This window comes from Phyllopteryx taeniolatus, chromosome 2 (genome assembly GCF_024500385.1).
Source record: "Phyllopteryx taeniolatus isolate TA_2022b chromosome 2, UOR_Ptae_1.2, whole genome shotgun sequence".
Taxonomy (NCBI): Eukaryota; Metazoa; Chordata; class Actinopteri; order Syngnathiformes; family Syngnathidae; genus Phyllopteryx; species Phyllopteryx taeniolatus.
In genome coordinates, this window is record NC_084503.1 from 24,096,369 (window position 1) to 24,113,779 (window position 17,411).

The following is a 17,411-nucleotide window of genomic DNA, read 5'->3' on the forward strand; positions in this document are numbered from 1 at the left end:
ACGGGGAGAACATGCAAACTCAACACAGGCGGGGCCGGGGATTGAACCCGGGTCCTCAGAACTGTGAGGCTGACGCTCTAACCAGTCGTCCACCGTGCCGCCATTTATATAGCACCTTTTATGAATTAAAAATGTAACACCAAGTGATTTACAGCAATTAAAATGATGACAAAATTTGAGGCATTTGAGACTGAAGACATAAGACTATCTGGCTGACAAGATGTGTTCAACTTATGCACAAAAACGACTTGGTGTGAGTGACTCTGCGTTCTGCTGATTACTGATGTGTTGGTGCGTGTAGGTGTTGGTGCGTGTAAGTTTATGTCTGTGTGTGGTGTTTGAGAGACGAATGCTGGAATCTTGGGCAAGTGTTTGGTGAAAGTGCATTGTTTGACTGATTACAGAAAGATTTGTTGTGGGTACTGTATGTATCTGTGTGCGTGTTACTACTTAAGCAATCCGTTGTGAGCTGTTGCTGCAGGGGAAAATAAGTGGTGGAAATTTATTTTTTTTTTTTAGGATTGATGATTAACTAGTGCAACGCTGTGATATTGTAGAGTAAGAGTTTTGTTTTGTTTTGTTTTTATGAAGTAGTGAGAATGAGGCCTAGAGACCTGAACGGGAAAAGTTACTGATTACAAAATAGATTCCATTGGGGAAAAAAAAGAGAAAAGGAGGCTGCTCAAAATCTTAGAATAGTGCAACTCAACGTTCATACAAAATAATAATATTGATTGGATTACGTTATTAGATTGGGATAATTATCAGTGTGCATTCAAAGTTAAATATATTATGTTGGGTTGTCTGTGTGTTTATGCGCAGCTGTGTGTCCTATGTGCACATTTCTCTGGCAGAGCAAACATCAGCGCGATTACAACAAGCCTTTTGCTTATCTGTCGGCGCACAGCTAATTGGGAAAGTTTTTTGTTTAACTCTGTCAACGAACACAGATTTTCCACAACATGGATACGTGCTTTGCGTTGCGTCCTTCTTATGAATTGAACTTCATGCGCAATGTTCTTTTCCGCTGCCTGGACATTTCCAAGTCACCTTACAAGTCCCAAGTCAAATCCCACCGTTTGGGCTACCAGCAAATATAGGGTTAATTAGGAACTATCCGCCGATTCAATTGAACTTAAACTACCCATCCACCAACACTGCCAGCATCCTCTTCGCACGGATGCTGTTGACGATATTTTGTCAAGTATTGAAGTTGATACTTATTGGGCAAAAAGCGGTTAATACCGGACGGATCCGGTATTAACCGCTTTTTGGTTGTCGAGAATGTTTTTTTGTTGTTCTTGTTTTATTTTGCTAAAGTGAGCATGGGTGGGATGATGTATCACTTCATCAAAAGAGGTTTGGGGGGTGATGTTTGGAGTCGTTTGTTTTTGTTTTCTTCTCTTCCTTTTGTTTTGTTTTGTGCTCTGGAGTACAAAGGTAGTGGATTGTTTTATTGTTGTGCTTAGCAGCACAAGTCACATCACACGTTGCATTGTTACGTTTGACACATAATTGATTGCCACAAAATCTGAATTTATAGATACACTTAGAGCCAATTCAACAGGCTGCAAACACAGCACCGATATTGGCATTATTATAGTGATACATGTAATGATCATTCTACAAACATTTAATGTCGATAATTTTGAACTCATTATGGAACATTCACCTATTTGGGTTGACATATGAAGCGATAGAGACTAAATTGTGCACATTTGTCATTCGGTCAAAATCTTATGATATAATGGCTTTCCAAATGCGGTATACATTCCAAATTACAAGACTTGTAGACTATAGGTTGAAGAAGGAAAACAAAGGCCCTACAGAAATTCTAAGCTGATACTGGCATACAGTCAGCAAAGATACATTTTAACTGTCGTCTGAAAAACTAAATTTCAACCCCCCCAACCTTCAGACGAAAAACCTCATAATGATATAGATGTTACGTTTGGGCAAGACAAATTATTGCAGGTCCTGGATCAGTAATTATGCTTAACTGACCGTGTCATTGGCATCCCTGAGACAAAAAAATACTGAGGCAGATTTTATCCAACGGAGGGAAGTCCTTCAATTGCCAGACGACTCAAATCCCTTCACTTGTTATTTACATTACCACATGTCGACACAGACACAGGTTTTTTTGGGGAAAGGAAAAGTACCTAGCTGGAGATTTTATTCCAACCAAATTTTTGTAATGTGCCTAGAGCAATTTGTATGTATTTACATTTAGTAATGTTTTGATTATCAATCTCAAAGATAATGATAATATGTATTAGTATAATGCTGATAATGGATAATGGGTCGGACGATATACTGATAATGTATATAATGAAATAATGTGCTTACAAAATACTGTCCAGATATGGTTAAAGTAAGAATTGAAGTAAGTGGTGGTAGCACAATTGGCCAAAATTATTTTAAGAATTTTATTACAATTCTATTTCTTTTACAAAGCTTTTCTCTGACAACAGCTTTCTGACAGATTTTAATTTGACCTCAGAACACATGATAGCTACCACCTGCAAATAAAAACTGGGAAGTCAATTAAATTCGGTCACGTATATATGAGGATGTGTGTGCCCCCTCTCCCTTTTTGAGATTATTTTTCCAGGCACTCCATTGGACCGGATCCATTCAGGTCTACCAGGGCCAGATCTGCCGATGGGCATACAAATTGTTGAGGTATTGCACATTATTGACTAATCAATTTGAGGAAACAAGTCGAATCAGCACTCCTAAGGCTGGCCGACGAACCCCTGCATAACATCAAACCCGGTGTTATCGTGCTGATTAAAAATCATGGCAACATCAGCGCTGGCTGGGGCCTTTCCAAGTCCTCCTTGTGACCCACACTGCAGTGGAAGTTGCTGAAAGAGCTACGTGGGTTCACGCGTCACACTGCAAGAAGGTCCCAGCGCCTCCTGTGGTCCCGATTCCTCCACTTCTCTCACCTTCTACGACGCATGACCGTAAATGAGGCTAAGTAACCACCTCTAAGAAAGAGGATTCACTGTTAGCATACACTTTTACCTACAATCAGTGCTAGCGACTGATTGTGCGTTGATAGGTCTTAGAGGAGCAGAAGCTAGGTCATAAAAGCCGAGCAACGACCAATCATCTGTCTTAACTGATGCGCACACACACGCACGCGCACACTTGTGTAACTCGGCAGAAGAAAAGAAGACGACGGTGACATCTTCCGGGAGTCTCCTTGATGGTTTGGCATTAATCGCCATGGTTATCGTGATTAAATTGTGTATTGATGCTCCCACTTTGACAGTTGACACAATTATGTAACTTACGAGACGTGACAATTATGACGAGCTTCTTTGGTTCTATATGATCGTCACTAATTCTGCTAATTCCACCTCCTACAGCATGAATGTTTGGTTCCTCAATGCCCTTCATGTGACACGCTCTCAAAATCATTCTGCTCTGTTTGTTCTTCATGCCGCATGCTGCTGCAAACCCATGTTGTGCCTTCCCCACATTCTAGTGCATCATCACTCTTTCCTCACACCTAGTTTCTTTTGTCAGTCCACAATACCTTAATCAAATCGTATTTGCTGAAACAGGTTTTCCTCTCCTCTACGTCAATGTGACCCAAAATTTTGATGGTTTTAAACCCACTAATGATTCGGGTATGGTACCTATGTTTGGCCCAGTTCACTTTCGCCCCGGAGTGAAATTTTGCTATGAACATGATCCTATTTGGCCAGCGTGTGTATGTTGGGAAGGTACCAAAATCTTATTGCCAATCTATATCTGTAGCATGTACAACCTTTGTCTCTAATTCCTCTGTGAACAATTCCCAAACTCTTCTTGACAATAATGTTTAGTAATTTTCCTTTTTTATTTGATTAATAATAGCTTAATATAAACAAAAGGCGGAGTGAGCTGATTTGGAAAATGTATGTTTTATATATACCAAATATAATTTCTATTATTTTTATGCAACCTTCACATGCTTTATTGTTCCCAGCTATGTTGTGACTACTAGCTCTGTGTGCGTACTACTTGTTCCTAGTTATGTTGTGACTACTAGTGCAGCTGGGCATAGATAATTGTTTGCTTTCCTTCTCTGTCTCTCTCACTTTGATATAACGAAGGGTCTTGTTGTCTGGGCTTCAGTAAGGGGTGACAACTCGTAAGACTTGTACCTTTTCCTCTCTTTGCAAAGACTTTTATTTCTTTTTTGTAGTAAAAACCGACAAAGACCAGATTGCTTCCTCACTTATTCTGTCAGAAAAAGATTTGCCAAAACAAACTTTCCCTGAACAAATATGAGCGTTCATCCAAAGAATTCCATACCAGATCGGTTGTGTCCCACGTTAACAACATACGCCACCAGTGTCGTTATCCTACAGGGCGCCGGTGGAAATTCAGCTAAAGTGGCTCGAAGACGAAGGAGGTAAAAAAGCGGGATCTTGGGCAGAAAAGGAAGAGGAAATCACAGATGCTACAACTGAATGTGGGGACTTTCAATGTTGGTACTATGACATGAAAAGCTCAGGACTTGATTGACATGATGATGAGAAGAAAGGTTGTTATATTTTGTGTCCAGGAGAGCAGATGGAAAGGCAGTAAAGCTAGAAGTTTAGGGGGAGGTTTCAAATTATTTTAACATTGTGTAGATGAAAGGAATAGTTAGCTAAGAATGTCTTGGAGGTGAAAAAAGTGTCATATTGCGTGATGAGGCTGAAATTTGAAATTTAGGGTGTAATGTACAATCTAATTAGTGGCTATGTCCCACAGGTAGGATGTGACCTACAGGTGTAAGAGAAATTCTGGAAGGGGCAAGACAAAGTAGTTCTGAGCATCCCAGACAGAGAGTGAGTCGTGATTGGTGCAGATTGTAATGGACATGTTGGTGAAGGAAATAGGGGTGATGAAGAAGTGATGGGTAAGTACGGCATCCAGGAAAGGAACTTTGCAAAAAGGATGGAAATGGCTGTAGTGAACACTTTCTTCCAGAAGAGGCAGGAACATAGGGTGACCTACAAGAGCAGAGGTAGAAGCATGCAGGTGGATTACATCTTGTGCAGACGATGTAATCTGAAGGAAGTTACTGACTTTAAAGTAGTGGTAGGGGAGAGTGTGGATAGACAGCATAGGATGGTGGTGTGTAAAATGACTCTGGTGGTTGGGAGGAAGATTAAGAAGACAAAGGCAGAGCAGAGAACCATGTGGTGGAAGATCAGAAATGAAGAGTGTTGTGAGGCTTTTCGATAAGAGGTGAGAAAGGCTCTCGGTGGACAGGAGGAGCTTCCAGAAGACTAGAACACTACATCCAAGGTGATCAGAGAGACAGGCAGGGGAGTACATGGTGTAACTTCTGGTAGGAAAGGGGAGAAGGAGATTTGGTGGTGGAACCTCAAAATACAGGAAATCTTACAAGGAAAGAGGTTAGCTAAGAAGAAGTGGGACACTGAGAGGACTGAGGAGAGGAGAAAGGAATACATGGAGATGCAACAGAGTGCGAAGGTAGATGTGGCAAAGGCCAAACAAGATGATGACATGTATCGCACGTTGGACACTAAAGATTGAGAAAAAGATCGATACAGGTTGGCCAGACAGAGGGAAAGAGATGGGAAGGATGTGCAGCAGGTTAGTGTGATTAAGGCTACAGATAGAACTGTGCTGACTGGTGCCATTGTATGCTGAATAGACGGAAAGAACACTTTGAGGAGTTGTTGAAGGAATTCAATGAGAGAGAAGGAAGAGTAAAAGAGGCAAATGTGGTGGACGAGGAAGTACCAATTATTAGTAAGGGGGAAGTTAGGAAGGCTTAGAAAGGCATTCAAGAGGATGAAAAATGGAAAGGCTGATGACATACGGAGGTATGGAAGCATCTAGGAGAGGTGGCTGTGAAGTTTTTGACTGGTTGTTCAACAGAATTATAGCGGATGAGAAGATGCCTGAGGAATGGAGGCAAAGTGTGCTGGTGCCCAACTTTAAGAACAAGAGTGATGTGCAGCACTGTGGAAACTATAAAGGAACAAAGTTGATGAGCCACACAATGAAGTTATGGGTAAGAGTAGTGGAGGCTAGACTCAGGACAGAAGTGAGTATTTGCAAGCAACAGTATGGTTTCATGCCTTCAACAGTACCATAGATGCATTATTTGCCTTGAGGGTGTTGATGGAGAAGTACAGAGAAGGTCAGAATGAGCTACATTGTGTATCTAGAGAAAGCCTATAACAGAGTATCCAGAGAAAAACTGTTGTACTGCATGCGGAAGTCTGGAGTGAATCACCAACATCACACCATCATCCCCGAACTCCTCTCCTCTAAGCTTCTCCAGCTCAGCGTCTCGCCTGCCGTCTGGCAATGGATTTTCAGCTTCCTGCCTGGCAAGACACAGCAGGTGAGGCTGGGGGACACCACCTCATCCACACGCACATAGTAGCACCGGGGCGCCCCAAGGATCTGTCCTCTCTCTGCTGCTCTTCTCTCTCTACACGAACGACTGCACCTCACGCACCTGGCTGTCAAACTCCTGAAGTTTGCAGACGACAACACAGTCATCGGCCTCATCAAAGACGGTGACGAGTCCGCGTATCGACAGGAAGTGGAGCAGCTGGAGCTTTGTTGTGGCCGACACAACCTGGAGAAAAAGACGCTCAAGACTGTAGAGATAATTGTGGACTTCAGGAAACATCCTTCACCACAGCTGCCCCTCAGGCTGTCCAACTGTCCCGTGTCAACCGTCGAGACCTTCAGGGTCCTGGGAATTAAGGTCGGTCAGTATCTGAAGTGGGAGACCAACATCAACTCAATCCTCAAAAAGGCCCAGGAGAGGATGTATCTACTTCCTGCGAATTCTGAGGAAGCACGGATTGCCACAGGAGCTATTGAGGCAGTTCTACACAGCAGTCATCGAATCAGTCCTGTGTTCATCCATCACAGTCTGTTTTGGTGTTGCCACAAAAAAAGGACAAACTCTTAGGACTCCAGGAAACCCAGCGGTACCCGGCTACCCACCCTTGAGGACTTGCACGCTGCCAGAATTAAGACAAGCGCATGCAAAATCCTCTTGGACCCTCCACATCCTGGTCACCACCTCTTCCAGCTCCTTCCCTCAGGGAGGCGCTATCGAACAATGCAAACTAAAACCAGCAGACATTCCAACAGCTTGCCATTAAATTGCTAGGGGCTAAGTGATTCTCTGTAGTGTGTTTTTATGTTTTTTGTTTTGTTTTTTGTCTCAAAGTATGTACTGTCAAAATGGCTGTCTATTGTCATACTAGAGCAGCTCCAACTACTGGATACAAATTTCTCATGTTTTTGACATACTTTGCTATAGAGAGGACTCTGATTGTGATTCTGATTCTGAGTATATTGGTAGAAGGAAGATTAGGATGGAGATGTTTTTTGAAACATCAAGTAATTTTTTTGTTTGTAGCAAACCCAGCGCACGTTTTTGTGAACATTGTAAAACGTAGTCTTCCATGAACTTTGCATATTTTCGTAAACTAAAGAGACAATTATGCATTTAATGAACCTGACATAGGATTTTTCTGTAAACACTGAAGACGATTTAGTCTTTCATGAGTGTAATGTACTCATAAAAATCAGCGAATCAAGTCAAGTTCACTCTCACATGGAACACTACATGGAAATAAGTATTGAGGCACATCATCAAAATGAGCATGGGAGAAAATTCTGAGACGTTTGATCATTATAAATGTAATTATTTGTATTTAAATTTTAGTTCTCAGATGACAACTTTCCATCTTCTGACATAACTTCTTATATAGCCTCTTCGTTCACAAAGTCTGCACTACTTTTGGTCGATCTTTTCAATTTTCTGCCCCAAACGATGAACGATGATTGCAGTATTGCAGCAACACTGCAATAAATAATTAAAGTCACCTCATTCATCACAGTATCATTTTGAAAAGTTAGTGAGGGGTAGTGTACATGATTTCCTGTTTTAAACCCTTTATTCTTATTTATTGGTTTTGTTTTGCTTTGTTTTACTCTACTGTCTGCAGCCAGTTCAGCATTGCAAATGAGAATCTTCTCAGTTGCCTTACCTGCATAAAGGTTCAATAAAAAATAATATGCAAGTTAGTACATAGTTAACCTATTACGTGATTAACAACAGTGTTGATTTTAAATGAAAAAGTTGGACTACTAAGTGATAACGAGTTTGCAGCTCAAGAGCGACTGCCATCACCATCATCATCATCATCAACATCAACATCACCATCATCATCATCATCATCATAAAATGGCACTCTGGTGGCGATTTTATTTTAATCTATTCACAATTAAAGGGAACATGCGCAGCACCTCTTTCATTAGCATACTGCTCTCTGGCATATTTAACAATCCTCCGTTTTTCATGAATGATCGCGTTTCATATCGTCGTTATTGAAATGCGGAATAATGAGCATCAAACCGGGCTGTGGGACTGTTACGGGACCGCCACCCACCCCCCTCGCGCATCCCCCTTCGCCAATCACCACCCCATTCCCCACTTACGGAGGTGGCGGTAATGAGAAAAATGCTAATTTGCTGCTGGAGACATTACACTTGGCCTCCCTGATGAGGGATCAGCGGGATCAGGGGAGACAGGCCTTCTCCGAGTTTTGAAAGGGTGGCCAAGAAAAAAAGGAAAGACGGGGAACCGTAGGTCAGCAGGTAGCCATTGAGAAGTGTTGTGGGAGTAGGAGCAGGCTGTTGTAGAACACAGCAATGAAGTCGGATGGTATTAGATTTTTATTTTATTTTTTTACGTCGATTTCAGCATGACATGGTTATAACACAAAAAAAAATCACAAATCTTTGAGGAAGGGTTCTTAAACATAAAATCTCTCCTTGTAGGGGAGACGTCCTGTATTTCCAAGGACCCCTCCTTACATCAACGTAACTGCCAGGTGTTCCAAATAAATGCAATAGAAATTAAATAGTTGCTCATTTTAGAGAACAAAAGTTGTACTGCTATTAGAAAAAAAAAGAAAAATGTTTTTCTCTAAAATAGTCATTGTGTAATGATATTAACATCAAAGTTAAACAAGAAAAAACAATTATTAAAAAAAACTTTATTCTTATGCCTTTTATTCTATAAACAAATCCATTCATGCAGAGATGTCAAGAGTTGTACTGCATGTGTCATAATCATATCAGAGCTTTTAATTGACCCAAAGCTAAGGGAGGGAGGAGTACCGTAATTTCTCGTGTATAATGCGCACCCATGTATAATACGCACCCCCAAAGTTGACCTCAAAATTCTAGAAAATCCTTCTACCCATGTATAATGCATTTTCACAATGCATGATGTTGCTTCTACCCATATGATCAAAATGAAGCATTATCTGTATTTTATTAGTTTTTTTTCAAATAATTATTCTGAAGTTAAGCACCTTATTTGAACACGTAATACTTTTTTAAAATTACTTGCTCTTAGTTTGAAATTCACAGCCCTACTTTTCTTTAGTAAATGAGTAAGCAAACAGTTGTGCTCATATGTTTGATTACCCAGGCAGAATGTGTAAGATGGGTAGAATTCTGGCGGAATGGCGGCCGACTGGTTAGAGCGTCTGCCTCACAGTTCTGAGGACCGTGGTTCAATCCCTGGCCCCGCCTGTGTGGAGATTGCATGTTCTCCCCGTACCTCCGTGGGTTTTCTCCGGGTACTCCGGTTTCCTCCCACATCCCAAAAACATGCATGCTAGGTTAATTGACAACTCTAAATTGCCCGTAGGTGTGAATGTGAGTGTGAATGGTTGTTTGTTTGTATGTGCCCTGCGATTGGCTGGCAACCTGTTCAGGGTGTACCCCGCCTCCTGCCCGATGATAACTGGGATGGGCTCCAGCAAGCCCGCGACCCTAGTGAGGAGAAGCGGCTCAGAAAATGGATGGATGGATGGATGGAAGGGTACAATTCTTTAAAGAAAACGAAGGGCCAGGTGAAACCCATTTAATTTTATTTTAATGGGATTCAAATGTCAACCATTTCAGAAAAACATTATCATCAAACAAAACATAACCATAAAGAAATTATTGATTGTTGTTGTTCAATTGTTGTACCGGAGACAAATTCCTTGTGTGTTTTGGACATACTTGGCAAATAAAGATGATTCTGATTCTGATTCTGATCAGTCATATTTAAAACAACTATATTTCACAAATTCTGCCAGGGTATGAAAACTTATGCGCACCAACTGTACATATATGCAGTCATACTTTTTCATAACCACTAGGTGTCGGTGGTATATTTCAATGAAAGTGTACAGCTTTTTCATAACCACTAGATGGTGGCATACATTTATAAAATGGGAACGTTTTTTTCATTTTCTGCTACACCTATGTATAATGCGCACCATTGACTTTTGACATTTTTTTTGGGGGGGGGGGAATACGCATTATACACGAGAAATTACGGTAATTGTTGGCACTGTACAAATAAATTTGCTTAGCCTTACTGTCGTCGTGTTGTGGTGTTTGCAATTTTTGTGACCTGTCTCATCCACCGTAGGTACAAGTTACAGTGATCTTTTTATAATGCGGAAGACAGTGTGGGGAGTACTTTGATGACCCTGTGGCCATTTTATAGCTGAGCCCCCACTTCCACCTTCTCTTCTATTTGCGACTTATTAACACTCACAGTCTCTGCAGTCCAGTGTAGAGTTCCATGTCCACGTCCCGCAGTGTCTGCAGCCCTGTCCAGTTCTCAATGTGTCTGCAGAGAAGGATAGAACAAAACAGATAATTAAGCGAGCTACAAAAGAAAAGTAAGTGGTGCTTAAAAATCCATAAACATTGCAATCACTGGAAAACCTGGTGACAGGATGCTCTCTGATAGATGTAATTGCACAAAAGGCGGTCAGCAGAGATAATCTGACATGAGGGGGCCGCTGCTGACAATGCTAGACGGGCAGGCTAATGCCAGCCTGGCTAGCTGCTGTTAAATTACCTTTTGAGCGAAACAATCACACTGTTTGCGCGTCGATGTAAAATGAGCAATAAACAAGCAGAGCAGTTGAATTAGGTGAGGTAACAGAGGAAACACACAGCACAGAGCTTAATTGCTTTGTTTTGATTATAACTGGCAACTCTAGAGAAAATTATAAAACGTTCTTTTCCTACATATGAATAACCATTTCCCATTTCCCACAGCCTATCCCAGCTAACTCTGGACGAAAGGCAGGTACAACCCGAACTGGTCGCTAGCCAATTGCAGGGCACATATCAACAAACAGTTTTCTCCGGGCACTCCGTTCTCCTCCCACATCCCAAAAACATGCATTAATTGGAGACTCTAAATTGCCCGTAGGTGTGAATGTGAGTGTGAATGGTTGTTTGTTTGTATGTGGCCTGCGATTGGCTGGCAACCAGTTCAGGGTGTACCCCGCCTCCTGCCCGATGACAGCTGGGACAGGCTCCAGCGCGCCTGCGACCCTCGTGAGGAGAAGCGGCTCAGAAAATGGATGAATGGATATCAACAAACAACCATTGCACTGACATACATACCTACGGGCAATTTAGAGTCCTCAATCAACCTACCATGCATGTTTTTGGGATGTGGGAGGAAACCGGAGTACCTGGGGAAAATCCACGCAGGTACGGGGAGAACATGCAAACTCCCCACAGGCGAGGCCGGATTTTAACCCGGGTCCTCAGAACTGGGAGGCAGATGTGCTAACCAGTTGTCCACCGTGTCGCACTATCAATAACCATCCATCCATTTTCAACACTGCTTATCCTGGTTAGGGTCGTGGGGTGTTGGAGCCTATCCCACCTGACTTCGGGCGAAAGGCGGACTACATCCAGAACAGGTCGTAAGTCAGCCGCATGGCACTTTTAGACAAGGACAACCATTCGCCCTCACATTCACACCGTCACTGAGTGCGAACTGAACCCACGCTGCCTGCACCAAAGTCAGGCGAGTGTACCACTACATATCAATAACCAATGAAAGCCAACTCAAATATGTACACAAAGCCTTTTCCCACCGGGCATTCACCAATTGTTTGATAGATATGGTGGGACAACTAATTTGTCACACAGATGGGTCATTTGTGACACGTGTCAATGATGTGACGTTATCTTGAGAAGACATCTCCATGAAATTATGTCATCGAGAAATGAACGTCCCAATTCCCCCAAACATTTCTACCTCCTCCTGCCTCACTCTGTAAATCAAATCATTGAATTTCTGGTGGGAGGAGCTATCATGTAAACCGCTAACATGTAAACATTCAGCATGGCCGCCAAGTAGCCACGGGAGGCACGTCTTTTGGAATTGGATCTAGTAATATTGTATATCTATCACCCAGAAATAGATCAGTCCCATTCTCTGCCTGCATTGTGCCACGGTGCCAGTAAACAACAGCGTCCAATTCTGGAACAGAACAGACTTTGTCAACAGCATTTTAAATGACAAATGGAAACCCTTTTTGGACACATTGTTCGGTCCCGACGATCCGTTTTATCTGATATCCGTTTTATTGGGGTCCATGTTATCGAGGTTCCACTCTATGTTAGCAATAAGATAGCTTACTTTCATTAGACGAAATCCTGCGGTTTGGTTGAACGTTTTTGTGTTCAAGTATACGATGTTCAATTCTATTTAGTTTAATGTGTCAGTTTTACAGCAAACTTCAAATGGGATGGACAAATAAACAGCTTGATGAAAGCACCGTTTACTTCTTATTTGGAGAAATGAGTGAGTCTTCTTTTCGTTTTCTCAGTGATGCTATGCTTTAGTCTCCCATTTCTCGAGGCAAAGAGAGTGAGAACACGCACTAAGGAATACTTTAGAAAGTATTTTTAATATGTTTAGGTGTGTCTTGATAGGTTTAAATCTGTTCAAGATGTGTAAGAAGAGTAAAACTATATACTGTATTTAAAAAATAAAAAATTTTGATATGGTCCTCTCGGCGGCACGGTAGCCGGCTGGTTAGAGCGTCAGCCTCACAGTTCTGAGGACCCGGGTTCAATCCCCGGCCCCGCCTGTGTGGAGTTTGCATGTTCTCCCCGTGCCTGTGTGGATTTTCTCCGGGAACTCCGGTTTCCTCCCACATCCCAAAAAACATGCATCAATTGGAGACTCTAAATTGCCCGTGGGTGTGACTGTGTGTGCGAATGGTTGTTTGTTTGTATGTGCCCTGCGATTGGCTGCCAACCGTTTCAGAGTGTACCCCGCCTCCTCCTGCCCGATGACAGCTGGGATAGGCTCTAGCACGCTCGTCAGGAGAAGCGGCTCAGAAAATGGATGGATCGATGGATGGATGGTCCTCTCTCTATATTGCAGATTTTCACCTATCATGGGTGCGACTGGAAGTTATACCACGCAATAAGTGGATACAAGATGTGAAAATGTGTATTTGATTGAGTGAAATGGATATTTGATGCCATAGAATTCAGCCAGAATTCTGCCTCTCGAGTATTGCCTGGTGCCCATGTGGCACACATCATCGCACAACCAATTACCAATACTCTTCACCTCAACTGGTATGAAACACGCCTACAAAGCCAGCTGCACACAAAGCAATGCGACTGAACTTGGTGGAACTGGACAATGGCGAACATATTAGTCAGCAACTGACCCTCGCACATCCACCAACTCGCAACAAAAAAGAAAAAACTTTTACCCTAGGCTACTAATAAAGTTTAGTGCCGCCTATATTATGTTAATGAACTACAAACAGCATTGTAAACTTGTCAAAGAAGAAGAGGATTGCCCTGATGGCTATTAGCTATATTGCTCATTTGGCGCAGGAGAGGAAAGGACGAGAAAGGAGAGTCTGTGGATGTGTAAGAAGAGTAAAACTATATACTGTATTTAAAAAAAATACTTTTTCGATCTTGTTATTAGGTTTCAAGATGGTGATCACAAATCTGGTGATACACATGCAGAATAATATCGGAGCTTTTAATTGGCCCAAAACTAACATATGGAGCAGTAATTGGCTTAACATGTTTATTTTATTGGCATGACAGTACTTATACAGTGACAACCCCCGCACAGTCACAGTTCGGCATTTGCAAAGTCAACGATTCACAAATTTCTATGTAGGACCTATCCTTTATTATTTGCTGAAAAACTCATTCAACTATTTGCTGTTTTTGTACTAAAGCCAAAGTCATGTCTAAAACAAAAATTACTTTTGGCGAAATCTTGTGGCCAAGGAAATTTGAAGTGACGGGATGATCTTCACTTAGTCAGGCCATAGCCCTGTCTAATAGAAATAAAATGCTTTGCTGCCATCTTGGCATCCATAGGGAATTACACACCTTTTTGGGTGGGTGTCAATTACTCATGGATTGTCGATCTACAAGGCAGGGACGGCTCAGTCTCCGTCCCCTGAGAACGGCGGGGTAACACTATGTAGATATTTACTTTTATTAAATCACCGTCTGAAGGGGAGAGGATGAAATAGAAGTCACATTGAGCCTATGTGTTACTCTTCTGAACAAGGTCGTGCACTGCATTGTGTGACACAACACACTGTCATTTGGCAACCCTTCAACTCACTCTAATTCCAGCACTGCCCAGCAACATTAATGCCGGAGAGTGTGGAACTCTATCTAAATCATCATCATCACCACCATCATATGAGGGTGACGTTGGGACACATCCTTGACACTTTAATGCAAACATACAATGTACAGTGACTGAAATAAGTATTTAACACGTCACCATTTTTCTCACTAAATATATTTCCAAAGGTGCTATTTGCATGAAAATTTCACCAGATGTTGGGAACAACCCAAGTAATCCATATATACAAAGAGAGTAGAACAAATAAGATGAGAAATTAAGTTATGTGTAATAATAGTATTGAAAGTATTGAACACGACAACTGGTATTTATTTAATACTTTGTACAAAATCCTTTGTTTGCAATGACAGGTTCAAGACGCCTCCTCTATTGCTCTGGTGTCATTTTGGCCCATTCCTCCACCACTGAGAGAAGCCAGATGAGGTGCCTCGGGCATCTGATTAGGATGCCTCCTGGATTCCTCCCTGGTGAGGTGTTCCGGGCATGTCCCACTGGGAGGAGAACCCGAGGACGACCCAGGATACGCTGGAAAGGCTACGTCTCGCGCCTCACAGTTCTGGGGACCGAGGTTCAAGTCCGGCCTCGCCTGTGTGGAGTTTGCATGTTCTCCCCGTGCCTAGGTGGGTTTTCTCCGGGTACTCCGGTTTCATCCCAAAAACATGTGTGGTAGGTTGATTGAAGACTCTAAATTGCCCGTAGGTGTGAATGTGAGTGCGTATGGTTGTTTGTTTCTATGTGCCCTGCAATTGGCTGGCGACCGGTTCAGGGTGTACCCCACCTCCTGCCCGAAGATAGCTGGAATAGGCTCCAGCAGCCCGCAACCCTAGTGAGGACAAGCGGTAAAGAAAATGCATGGATATTTATATATATATATATTTTTTTTTTCAAATGGCAGTGATAATATGTAAAAATGGACAGAGTAATTAGCGTCCTTACTCGGGATGGACTGAAAATTCTGTCACCGAAACAAGACGGCCGAAAGAGGATGTTTTGATGTCGCAAGCAAAAACCGCGACCAGCACGCCCCAGCTACCTACAAGCTATCGCTGGCTCGGCTCAGCACAATGCAGAGCTGAAAGTTTGCTTTGCGGGCGTTGTCAACGCAATATAAGTCACTAATCATCGCCTCCATGGCAGTAAATAAGCGACAAGGATTGTTATAACGAAGGGAGGATGAGGAGTAATTAACAGAAGATGGAGAAGCCATGCCTAATTGCTAAGCATCATGACATGTAGTAGCAAAAGACCAAAATAAGTGATTGGATGACACACCAAACTTGTCCCATAGGTCTAGCTAGAACCATTTGATAGCGTTGAGTAACCAACTTTGAACAGCAAAAAAAGTCAGCAAATAAGAGAGAGAAAATCATAAAATAATAAAAGGTTCAAAGGATGACGTCTGGAAACGGAAATGAATTAGTACGTCACCGCGTATGTCACCTGAGAACAGGGGCCTATAAGTTAAAAGGTATGATAATATAATAAATATTTATATTATAAGACAACCTTTATGAGTCCCACAATTGGGTTATTTGGATCATTTCAGCATCATATTTACTACGGTGGAATGACTGGTGAGAGCGTCTGCCTCACAGTTCTGAGGACCAGGGGTTCAATCCCCGGCCCCGCCTGTGTGGAGTTTGCATGTTCTCCCCGTGCCTGCGTGGGTTTTCTCCGGGCACTCCGGTTTCCTCCCACATCCCAAAAACATGCATGGTAGGTTAATTGACGACTCTAAATTGCCCCGTAGGTGTGAATGTGAGTGTGAATGGTTGTTTGTTTGTATGTGCCCTGTGATTGGAGGCGGGGTACACCCCGAACTGGTTGCCAGCCAATCGCAGGGCACATACAAACAAACAACCATTCGCACTCACAGCCACACCTACGGGCAATTTAGAGTCTTCAATTAATACATGTTTTTGGGATGTGGGAGGAAACCACCGTGCTGCCTATATTTTCTTCATAGTTTTGTAATTTTGGTTTTATTGTTGTGTCGAAAGACAGACAGAGAGAGAGAGAGAGAGAGAGAGAGAGAGAGAGAGAGAGAGAGGGAGATGCTATTTTACATTTGTTGTTTATGCATATTTTCACATTATAATTTCATTTTTATTCTGTGTTTGAAATGCACTATGAAACTAAGTTAATATTAGTAGTAATCGTAGTAGTCATTGTAGTAGTAGTAGTAGTAGTAGTAGTAATTGCTTGTCATTTAGCATAGGTATACGTATTTATTGTATTTATGTGTTTTAATGGCGGCACGGGGGTGGTAGTGAGGAGAAGCGGCTCAGAAAATGGATGGATGGATGTGTTTTAATTATGTATACACTAAAATAATGAGAAACATATTGGGATGTCCGATAATTTTATTCATTCCAGTTATAACTTGTTTATGTTTGAAGCTGACTTAGTCTAAATGTTCATGTTTATTTCATGTTATTGATTTGTAATTTCACTGAAGGTAACAAAATGTGCAATTCACTGCTGCAAACAACAACCACAATATTAAACGTGGTCCATGCATAGCTCAGTGACCGTGTCGATCAAAATTGACATCATAAAACCTCTGTTCTGCGGGGGCCTTTTTTTCTTTTTTTTTTGTTTGAAATACCATGAGGTCATGTAACACACACGTGACACAATGGTTAGGCTACGGAAAAGGTAAAAAACATTGAAGTCATCATTCCCCACAAGTAGTGATGGTGAGATGAAGCTTCGTGAAGCATTGTAACACTTCAGCCATTTGTTCGAGGAATGGTTCATTTCCGGATGCTTCATTGCACACAAAACCACCTTGGCCATGTGCATAATCACAGGCAGCTGTATCTTTACCACATACAGTATATACTGCGTTGCATTTTTGCATCTTTTTGGCTCTTGTGAATGACTATGTATT

At 42.0% G+C, this 17,411-nt stretch overlaps 1 protein-coding gene across 4 annotated transcripts in view; it reads right to left on the minus strand.

Annotated features, from left to right (window-relative positions):
• Positions 1 to 17,411, minus strand: part of ntrk3b (neurotrophic tyrosine kinase, receptor, type 3b) — a 356,045-nt gene that overhangs the window by 295,393 nt on the left and 43,241 nt on the right. For all 4 annotated transcript variants that reach the window (XM_061765463.1, XM_061765464.1, XM_061765466.1 and 1 more), the window contains exon 2: positions 10,619 to 10,693. In XM_061765463.1, the coding sequence (XP_061621447.1) occupies positions 10,619 to 10,693 (75 nt within the window). The remainder of the gene's footprint in view (positions 1 to 10,618; positions 10,694 to 17,411) is intronic.